This window comes from Scomber japonicus, chromosome 8, assembly GCF_027409825.1.
Source record: "Scomber japonicus isolate fScoJap1 chromosome 8, fScoJap1.pri, whole genome shotgun sequence".
In the NCBI taxonomy this organism is placed as follows: Eukaryota; Metazoa; Chordata; class Actinopteri; order Scombriformes; family Scombridae; genus Scomber; species Scomber japonicus.
Genome location: NC_070585.1, coordinates 25,878,510 through 25,889,992, shown reverse-complemented (window position 1 = coordinate 25,889,992; position 11,483 = coordinate 25,878,510). Strand labels below are relative to the sequence as shown.

Genomic DNA, 11,483 nt, shown 5'->3' with positions numbered 1-11,483 from the left:
ATAAGCTAGGACAACAACTGACAGACTATAAGAGAGTCATCTAAATTTAAATCAAATGGATGAAGCAAAAGCAAAGGTTCAAATTAAATATTCAAAATCTTCTGATATGATATAATTAGTGCGAATATGTCTTAAAACATCCAGGTGAAATCCAGCCTGGTAGAGTAGAAAATGAGAACAAGTCTCAGTTTACTAATAAATTCATTGTCAATAATGGTTTGGGTAACTATAGCAACAAATTTGTCAAATACCTTAATATTTAAGAAATTACTTTTTTGGTTTTTGGTTTGCAATTTATCGACTTACAATAAATTGCAATGGTTTTTAAGGTTTTGTAGGGGGAGGGGTTGTTACCTCATCTCCTTATACAAACCAGAGACATATAAGCAAAGCTACATCAGGGTAGGTGGGATACTATAACAACATTGGACACATTGTTATACTATTCCACCCACCTTAATGAGGATCCTTTCGGTGTGGCGATCCCGTATCCTTTGGAGTCCAGGTTGCCTCCCACCTTCATGGTGTCACAGGGCTTTCGCTGCTCGATGTACTCGTTCATGGTGGACTCGAGCAGGTAGGCGTACTTCCCCTTGGACTTGCGGACTCTCAGAACCCCCTCGGCTGTGGTTTTCACAAACACAGAGGGCTCCGCACTGCGCATATATGTCCACATTTTGTCAAACAGGGCAATTTTTGAGCGCTGTGTTGGGGAAAAAAGACAATAGACAAAAACAACCTGTTGTTAGTACATTCTCTCATAAAAGCTTAGAAACATTATATGTGAAGGAATAAATTTACCATTCTATTAAACGGTATATTTCTTGGTAGGTTTTTTTCAGTTCAAGAATATTTTTAAAGATTTTTAAGCTCCAAAAGTCAATTTTCAGCCCATATTCTATAATTGGGACAAAACCTCACCCTCTACGGAAATTTAAGACTTCTTCTCCTTAAAGGAAGATTAACTTTCTGCATGGTACACTCAGCAAATGAAATATGATTTCAGCGACAAAGGATAAACCCCCCTCTTACTCAAACGAAAAAGGCAAATGTACTAATATCAAATCATTATTAAGGTATTTTCCATGGTGTTATATTACTTTTTCAATTCATGTGTCCATTGGGACTCAATCCAAATTAAAATGTTGGCCACTGTATCTTGACATTGACTTGAGAAGAAGAAAATACATTCTATTGATGCTGCAAATATGAATACACATAACCCTCTTTAAAAAATGCTTAATAGAAAGCTACTGAAAGGAAAGAGACCATCTCTTACCCTAAAGAACTCTTTAGTGGAGCCAGAGTCCAGAGTCCCATAGGCGATCTCAGTCTGTTTAGCGAGGTCCTCTGCACTTTCAATGGGAGAAACCATCCTCTCCACAGTCAGGAAAGCAGCCAGGTTAGCCGTGTAGGAGGAGATGATGATTAAAGTGAAGAACCACCAAACACCACCAACAATACGCCCAGACAGAGATCTATTAGATAAAAAAAGACAATAAATAATCATTTGTACGAAAGAAATCATTCAATATCAACAAAAACACTTTTCTCATACATTTTGAAGCAAATGAAAAATTATTTCATACTACATGATAATGTATTTCAAGAAAGCCTGTTATTAGTCTCTATTAGTCCAAAAAAGGTTTATATAATGTCACCAACAAATTAAGCTTGCTTTTAGTCCAAACCGTCGTAAATATGACATCTTGATAATATCCTCAATGCTGTGATAGTAAATCTCCTGTGTAGAGTTTTTAATAACATGCCTCTGTGATATAAGCGGCAGACAATGACAACACCAAAATGAGCAAATGTTTATAAGAAATACGAGCTTGTGTCTGTTAGAAAAAATAATTTAACATTGCAATTCATAAGACTGTCTCCTGATCTGGAGTCCTCCTGACACTCCTCACATCATTGTGATGAGACATGGAGGACAGTTCAGGTCACATGTTGATTCATATCTGTAGAACACATGACTCTAACCTCGCATGACTGCTCTGCTCTTGCAAGTTATTCAATCTTTAATATACATCCAAACTGTATTTCCCAAAAAGAAACTGTATAGACTCATGTAAAAGTAGTCCCTATCAATCATAACTAACCCACTAGTGTTCGGCAGTGTATGTATCTCTGAAGACCCTACCCTCTGCCCTTATTTTCTTATTATTTTGCTGTCCTTGGGATATTTCTGAGCATCAACCTTGGGGCAGTGAGTGAGTTGCCCCCAGCTAATAACAGCAAGCAAGGTTTGAGGTGAGGACTAAAAACATAGTGATCATGTTACATCGCTGTCTGCATTGCTCTCCTCTGCTCTCTGTCTGTGTTATGCATGTATAAAGTTCTCAGTGTCTTTTTGACCGAGGGCAAGGCTAAGCTACACATACACACAGAGCAGAAAGGTCACAACAGACAACAACCTGCAGGCTGCATTCACACAAAATCTGGTACTGTGGCAGGGTTGTGCAATTGTGTGGGCATGTTTATTTGTGCTTTAGAATGTAACCAATTAGAAGAAAATATTTTATTTAACTGATTCACTGTTTTTTTCTTGCTAGCTTTTTATTGAGTCACTGTCCGCTGCTCTCTCACTCTCGCTCTGGTCTCTTTGAGCTGGGGAAGATAAGCCAACTTTAAGTGTTGTGGTTACAAACACCATCCAACAAGTCCTGCTTAGTATGCCTTCAAGGAGAACAATTTAGTAACTTTCTATATAAATGCAAACATTACAATAACAGGACCTGGAGGATTTTTATGAACCAGACAAAGAGTTCAGCCATTCTAGCATCTCTGTTATGCTGCATTAAATGATAAGAGCTAACTCTAGCTTTGTAATAGGCTCACAATGACAGTGCTAACATGCTGATGTTTAGTAGGGATAATGTTTACCACTTTTACCATTTTGGGTTAGTATGTTGTTTGCTAATTTGCACAAAACAAAAACTGCACCTGAAGCTGAGAAAGTAATTACTTTTTGCATGTTTTGCTGATTTGTGGGGTACATGCTGAGATATTTCTCAGGAGCACTATACAGCTGGTGGCATACAGGATAAGTCAGGAGATATTAAAATTCATTAATTTATCATTAGACATGGATATCAAATTTCAATCCATACAACTTCTGTACAGACATTTCACTAAGATCTAAAAAAAATTCAACCTCATGGTGGTGCTGGAAGAAAGATCAGGGAATCACCATCATCGGTAGGATTTATCCATTAGCTACCATCAATGTTTTTAATTATGCAAAACAATTATAACACTAAATAGCTGTTGATATTTCAATCTGGACCAAAGTGATGGAACAATCAACTAACAACTCTCCACAGAACTAGGTTAAGTTAGCATGGCAAAACATATTCAAAATGAATGCTTGAATAATCACAGACTAGTACATTTAGGACAACGTATATTTTTTTTAGCCCTTAGTGAATAAATCATAGCAGCATACATGAGAAAATCCATTTATCTGCATGAAATAGTGACCAGTCTCACAGCCTGCTATATTGTCCTGGTGACGACAAAATGTGTTGGATGGAGGAAGATTGGAGAGAAAATTGTTCTATTGGTCTATAGAGCAATTTTCTTAGATATATCGAATCTTTCATGTGCAATGGCAGTTTTAAGAACATCCCTCACAAAGAATAGACAAAAAATTAAAGTATGATGATGCTACCATTCATTTAAAAGTAGAGCTGTGGTTGATGTCATTATAGTTTTAGTGGTGGAAAAATGGTGATTTGAACCTCTTAGTAGTAATGAGACAAAAAACTCAGCGATACTTTTCTCTGGACCAAAGTGTTAGACATATAGATTGCTGCCTAACAACTAACACCAAGTCATACTGCTAACATAACTAAAAGTTCACTTTGATGACTCAAAGTGGATAAAATGGTTGCATATCAGCTTAAATTTTGTCTCTTTTTACTCCTTTTTAAGGAATTATTGTGAAATGAAGTACATTTACATTTGAAGTTATAAATAAATGAATTCAATATTTATTCTTGGTTAATTAAACCAAAGGCAACATGGCAGTCTGCTTTTCTTACCTAGGTGAGATGTCACAGCCTTGACGCATAAAGGCACCGAGGGAGAACCACAGACTGTTGAATATGCCAAACTCGTTAGTCGACTCATTGGTCTGGATCTGCCCGTCTTCATACTCTTCAGTGTGCCACTCATATGGGCTGAAGCGGCTGACGAGGAACAGCACCACACTGACACCGATGTAGGCAAAAACAATACACATCCAGATCTCGTAAGCCAGTGGATCCAGGAAAGAGAAGACGCCCGGTTTGGACTTCTGAGGCTTCTTAATCATGATGGAGATTCCCAGAGACATGAAGGGCTTGGAGAAGTCGATCACCTCCTCTCGTACCAAAGTGATGGTCAGAGGAGCCACTGCAATGTCTGCTTTCTATCAAACCAAAAGAGATTCAAGACAGTACTTATCAGAAGGGATTCCATTTTAGATCATAACTTCCAAAATACTACAAATGAATTATGAAAAACGAGCAATATCAGCTTAAGTAACCTTTTGTTAACTCACCCCGTACACTAACTCTCCAACCATCCCATTCCAGATCTTGGTCTCAGCATCTCTGGCTCCATATTTACCATCCCCCACTATTTTCAGTTGGTATTTGAAGCCACAGTGCTTTGCTATCTCCGCAGCCAGATCTACACAGTAACCCTCGTAACGGTCATTATCTACAAAAAGGTCAGCGTTCTTTTTCAGCATTACATATGGAGCTTCCTGGAGGACAGAGACGAAAAACAGAAAACACTGTTCAGTACAAGAGGTTTGAATTACAATGTAATAAAAAACAATTTCAAAGACAAGGGCTTCGCACAAGACTGACAGTTCATTAGGATTACAAGAGGGCACTGGTCTTACAACAAAGCACATCCTTGTGGCAACAAATTAGCAGTATAGTGTTATTTAGTTGTCAATCTGAATGTGAAATTCAAAGCACTACACGAAACTGGAAATACAATTGAAGTAGGTTATACTTAATTTTACAGTAATATATTAAAGCTTTAAAAAAGTATTTTTTGTAAATATTTACCAAGATAGTGGTGACAATGACTGTTTTGTTTTCCATTCCTGTTGTGTCATTTGCAAAGACATCCGATTTAGTGACGGCCATTTTGTCAACTTCGTTCCAGTATCCGATCTGACGGGAAAAATACATAATGCAATTCATTAAAACAGCTGCATGCTTTAAACCTCATATTCAAACCATCCACATATGTATGTGTGTGTATATACATTGTGGAACATCCAGAAACGTACCTTTACAGGACCATTAGTCTTTAATTCCATTATGTTCACTGAATAGTTGACTCTCTTGCCATGCTGATCAAACTGGATGTTTCCTGTCAGGCCTTCAACTCGTACCTTAAAGACACAAAATCAAAGTGTTACAATAAAGTATCTTCAAACTGCTTTTCATAGCATATTAGACTGCTGTGTCACATGAAAACATCGTTATGACACTGTGTGTGTTAGTAGTGTCTTGTCTAATTAGTCTTACTGTATTCTGGTTGAAACAGGTAGCTGGATGAGAATTAATAGGAAGAGTAACAGTCTGAGTCTGAGTAAGCTAGTTATTTTTAAAGCTTACAGAAAATTAAAATGGGCAAAAATGCTAAAAATAATGTGGAATAAGAAGCATATGTGCTCAGATAATAATACATGTTGTAAACAAGCCAACGGTTCACCCAGAGCAGGGCTATGATGTAGACATCCATCAACTCTGACCTGCTGCAGCAACATTTTGGGTACCTTCATTTTTGCAGGTATTAATTTTTCTGCTTGCCTTAGTTCTCTCTTTCAAATAAGGCCTGGCTACCTGACCTGAATAACCTTAGGGTTTGATAATGACCTGTCATCTAGTATAAATGCTCGGTTTTTTGACCTGTCTGACCTTTTTTAGCAATATTGCAGCATTCTGATATCTCAGCAATTGCTTTGGTGAATAAATCATTATTTTCTTCCAGCGACCCCCAACTGTTATGCAGTCACTAAAAATATTTTCTAACAGCAATCAACCAACTAACTAACCACTAAGATTTCTCCTTTTATCTGTATCCCTGCTATTCTGACTTGTCCATGAGAGTCTGGGAAGTCTCTGAACTTTTCATATTGGCCATGCAGCAGAGTGTAGATGTGCATCCGCAGATTAAAAATTCATTCAGAGTAAGATTTAGGTTATTCTATTTTCTCTTTTGTCATCACTGAACAATTCATGGTAATGGCTCACGTGGCTTTTCCAGAATTAATGAGAGAGGCTATAATGCCATTACTCAGAAGTAAGGAGGTCTGGACGTGCATATGCTGAATGCACGGCCCCCATTCAGCGCACTGAATAGCTCTTAATGTGCTATTAATTAACCAAGAAGTGCCTAGCTAGTCAGTTTTGTGAGTGCGTTTCCCAAGTTTACGGGTAAGGACCCTCCAACAATGGTCCGACCACATTCTATATATGATTTAGCAGCACTGAAGGCCTTATTTAGTACAGCAGCATCTTGGTCTATGCCTTGTCTGTTAAGTTTGTATCTCTTGGACATGACAGGCTCCTTTTCAGGAGCTTGCAGGGGTGATTCAAGGCATGTTATTGTCAGTTGTGTTACCCCTGACTCTCCCCCGATATTCATCTACATTCTGCCGTGCTTCATGATGACTTGGGGAATGAAGTGTTCAGAGTTTATGTTATTTAGTTTTTGACTCCTGTGAGGTTAGGCCATGGTTTCACCCAGTTTCATGTTCATGTTAACTGTGCTGGGTTGGACCCCCTATTGCTTCGCTGAAGTGGTTTGGATAATAAAGTAGTAAAAGGGCTGCAGCAACTAACCTATAATGGGTCACACTCAATGAGTCAGTCTGATGACATTTCGCAAGGCGAATATTCATCAGGATCCACCCACTGTGCCCATAGAGATCAGAGCCTGTGTAAGATAGAACAGCGGTTGCAATATTGTAACCCCTGGTTCTTTAAGGACAGGTGTAGCCTATGCTATCCGCTCAAGTGGTTTCCAGATGAGAGCAGCAGTGAAGCACTGCCTTACATACTGTGTGAGACACATGCAATCAGTAGTTAACAAAGCTTGACACATGCTACTCCCTTCAGAGAAATCTGTCTTAAAAAGGTATGGGCCAAAAAGACTACTGTGCATAATCTTTGGCAACCAAACTAACCTCCTTAGGACCATGGCCAAATCTACTTGCCATGATCAATTCAGGGTTGATCGATTGTGATGAACAGAAATGGTTGGTTGGATGGATGAGTCATAGTGGGAGTTATAGAGATAAAAGGAAAACGTTATGTGGATGCTGTCAGTCAGTTGCTTGCTCTTATAAAATCTAAATTGATGACCTAACCACTTGGTGCAACATCACAGGGAAGTTAAATGTGTTTTGTATATCTGAGGGGTATTTGATGCATACTTTTAGTGGAGCTTTTTTACTGAGATACTGAGTGTGGTATACATCATGTATTCTCATATAAAGCAAATGTTTTCTGAATATGAATCAATAAAGTCCAGAGCTTCTATATTTGTTCTTGGCTAAAAAGGCAGAATATTTCTGACTCAAGTTTGTATTCCAACTTCAGGACATGCAGCTATAACATGGAAAACTTCAAAGCAAGAAAAGAAAAAGAAAAAAACCCCACCACTTTGGCTTCACTTTGGCTGCCAAGCTTTATTTCTCAGCAGGAGTGAAGCAAATCTTGCCTTGCATCAAAGCTCAGAGGACAGTCTGTGGGTAGCCCTCCGTTTCTTTTCTGAAGAATAGTTTTCAGTATATCTGTGTGTGCACATGCATGGTAAAAATGTCTTTAATCAATCTCTGTGAAGTCCTCTCTGCCTTTGTGGGTGTTGGTGCATTTCCTAAGGGAGATCTGCTGTTACCACAGCAACGAGTGTTCACCAACAAAAGATGTGTATGAAATATGTGTGTGTGTGTGTGTGTGTGTGTGTGTGTGTATTACCTGTTTGAGTGCTCGCTCAATCTCCACTCCCTGAGACCAGGGAACAGCAGGGTTGGCCAGGCAGTCACCATTGTTGGCTCTCCTAGTGAAGTCAATGCGCTGTTTCTGCAAGTAGCGGAAGGCCTCCGTCATCACCTGCACTGCATCGTAGGTCAACGCTGATGTGTACTAAAGCAGAGCAATGGGAAAAGATGTTAGGCATAGGAGGTGGGAATCCCTCAATAAATCAACAGCCCTTATACAAAAGTTTGAAATGTTTCTTACTAACATTTGCTAAACAGTGTCCACCTTTTATACATTGACTACCCACTAAGATGTATGTCTTAAGCAAGAATGAATGGGTTTGGGCTGTAGACAAATTAGCCTACAGAAGTCACAAAGTATTCTGAGATGGACTAAAGTATTGTTAGTTTAACCCTAACCCTAACCCTTTTGAATTGGTTGACAACAACAATAACAGAGAATATTGCAAGCCTTATCTATAGCCTTAAAGATGCAACTCTAAATGGCGGCATGTTCCAATAGCAGAAACAGAGATAAATATTTGATCTAAAACTCTGAGGCATCACAAAAAGTGAAGTCACTAAAGTGAAGAGAGTGCAGCATGTCCATGTTTGCCAGCCTGGCTAGTCAAAGATTGCCTCAAATCAAAGGACATCAGAGAAATTACAGACGCAAAACATGTAATACTGGTGAGACAGAACACTCCAGGACAGTTTTATTTCCTTCCAAATGTTCTTTTTTCACTTCCTATGTGCCGAAGAGACTTCATTTGGGCAAAACAGCGGGTTTGTAATTAGCAGAAATGAGTTTCTTTGCTCCACTGCAGATAACTTGGTGGCTTGTCTCAACAGTATTCATGTATCTTAATACTGTGTACGATGGTTTGAGGCATATCACTATGAAATTGTCAAATCTGAAGTCAAAGCAGAGACCCCAAGCACAATCTAAACATCCACTTTTTAGAGCTAGGACAATAAGACTGATGCTCACAATGCCTCGTGATGTTTAAAATCCTAATCTTAAATTTATCCAATCACCATTACATCACTAGTCTCTTTGAAAATAAAGTTTCCTACTCTACACCCACACACACCACACCCACTGCTCATTTTCTCACTGTCATTTCTGCATTTTGTCATAATTATAGTGCATATCATATAATAGATGTCTGGTGCTGGTTCTCGTTTTTAGTCATCTTGTGTTTATGTTCTGTGTTGCACTAAAGTTTATACTATGTAGTAAATGTCAGAGTGATTTTACACCCTGACTTAAACCCCTGGCAGCAGACTGGCTGGGTGGCAATAAAAGAAACTTGAACTTTGACAATTTTGCAGACAAAAGGTGGGAGAATATTTTTGGCCATGGCTGATTAACAGTGTCAGAATTTAGAGACGAAGAGTGGGCGATGACTTGAGATAACTTTTGCTTTGCTTTGGCACTACATAAATACATATGAACTGAATTGGGTGAACTCCAGTTTTGACATAGAGCTTATCCTATATTAGTAACATCAAAGGGGTAGTGCATGTAGTAAATACAATCATCTCTCAATTCAATAGCATATGATCCTACTTTATTTACATTTAAAACATATGAAATTATATAATTCTAGCAAAGAAGCCTAGACAGGAAACCCAGGAGACTCAACTCAAGGGAAAATGTAGGTTTGTGTAACACTGCTGTGTAAGAATATTTCCTGAGAGATATGCTTAGTAATGCTTATGATGTGTACAAGTGAGTGTAAAGTTAGGTGACACAGATAGAAACAGCAGAATTTACTTCAAAGTTACAAACACATGAGAATTATTGAGATACCTTTAAGTGCTTACAAGGATGTTTTCAAGCAACAATCACATCCTGCAAATTTACAAGATTATGTCTGTATGAGTATCTACAGATGCATGCTTAAACTCACCCTTATTTTGCTATCAGCACCAGGATACTCCTTCTCTTCAAGAGCCTCCCATCTCTGGTCAAACTTGGACACCAAAGGATCATCAAAATCAACAATCTGAAAGCCAGAAACGTTGGCACCACCATACTGGATTTTGGACAGGTCTCCATCAATGAAACCCTGAAAACACATAAATGGAAACCCAATTAATGTCTCTATGGCTGCTGCATAACAGTAAAGGGAACTGAAGAAACATAGAAAGTGATAATAAATCACTCAATAAATGTAGAAGCATTTTTCACTTACCAGATTGGCTATGATGTAGTGGTATCCTTTTACATGTCTTCCAATTGTGATGACCTGCAAGGTTATAAAATGGACATATACAAAATAGATGTATAAGAGATTTTCCACTAGGATAAATAATAATTATAGCAATATAGTTTAATAAAAGCATATTAAAAGTTTGACTTTGCTAACACAGTTTTAATAGATGGCAATTATTTCAAAGGTAGCAATTTTTGTCACTTTTATTTTTGGCAATCTAACAGGACAAATGACTTGTTAGACCAAGACTGTGACAACTTGAGATAAAGCAATTATAAATATAATTCTAATGATATCCAAACTATACAAATGTACCATTAAATTTAGACATTATAATTTGCCACTGCAACCCTAACATGGCTGACAGTCCTGGCCATTATCACTGAATGAAATAAATAATAATACAGTGGTCTTCAGTCACAGATACTGCTAGACAGATATTCTATTCCAAAGCCTTATCAGTAAAGCAACAGGGAAAAAAAAAAATCTCAGCAATGGACCATTTCAGTGCCTCACATAAATGACACACCTGAAACTAATCCCACTGCTTGACTGGCACTAGCGTTTGTCAGGACCGCTATTTGAAGCAGATTTGACTAACAACGTCTTCTATCTCTGACATAAATGTCTTTGACATGAAGCAAGAAACTTCTACACAGACGGATGCTGTTTTTCCCTGATAAACAGGCGCTGAGGCTGCAGACATTGATTTCATTCAGCACTCTGTTAAACATGCATGCTTTAAATGCTAATCGATAACACTCTCTCATGGGTAAACGATGAAGTAAAAATAACCTGTTTATGTGCATCTGTTTTTCCTTTAATTGCAGTTTTGTTTACAGCCTAAATGAACAATTAGTATAATTGTTATTGTGCCTTTCTACATCTGGACTGCCGGGTCCATGTGACATTGCTCTTTTTCCAAGTGCTATACCAGATGCATATATTTTGTCTGAATATCACTGTTGTCCTGCTGGAACAATTAAAGGACAATGGTTAATATATTCTGCATTTGCTTAAATTTATTATTACTGCTGATCATTTCCCACTGCTATTTACACTTGCCATTGCATTCTCACATAATGAGATACTATTTATTTTTCCTTCATCTTGGATGTTTTCAAATTAGAGTGTGCTAATTCTGTTTTAATAGGATAAAATTAAGCTTTACTTTCTATACAGTTTATATCCTGCAGTTACTTAGCATTTATTTGTCTGATGGCTTGACTGGGTGTGTGCAACGTGAGGAGCATCCTGATTTA

At 38.0% G+C, this 11,483-nt stretch overlaps 1 protein-coding gene across 4 annotated transcripts in view; it reads right to left on the bottom strand.

Annotated features, from left to right (window-relative positions):
- The window catches only part of gria2b (glutamate receptor, ionotropic, AMPA 2b), a 49,401-nt gene that overhangs the window by 4,048 nt on the left and 33,870 nt on the right, over positions 1-11,483 (bottom strand). For all 4 annotated transcript variants that reach the window (XM_053324298.1, XM_053324299.1, XM_053324301.1 and 1 more), the window contains exons 5-13: positions 10,201-10,254; positions 9,916-10,074; positions 7,998-8,165; positions 5,300-5,404; positions 5,073-5,180; positions 4,553-4,759; positions 4,053-4,420; positions 1,280-1,478; positions 456-703 (exon numbers count right to left, since the gene is read on the bottom strand). In XM_053324298.1, coding sequence (XP_053180273.1) covers positions 456-703; positions 1,280-1,478; positions 4,053-4,420; positions 4,553-4,759; positions 5,073-5,180; positions 5,300-5,404; positions 7,998-8,165; positions 9,916-10,074; positions 10,201-10,254 — 1,616 coding nt within the window. The remainder of the gene's footprint in view (positions 1-455; positions 704-1,279; positions 1,479-4,052; positions 4,421-4,552; positions 4,760-5,072; positions 5,181-5,299; positions 5,405-7,997; positions 8,166-9,915; positions 10,075-10,200; positions 10,255-11,483) is intronic.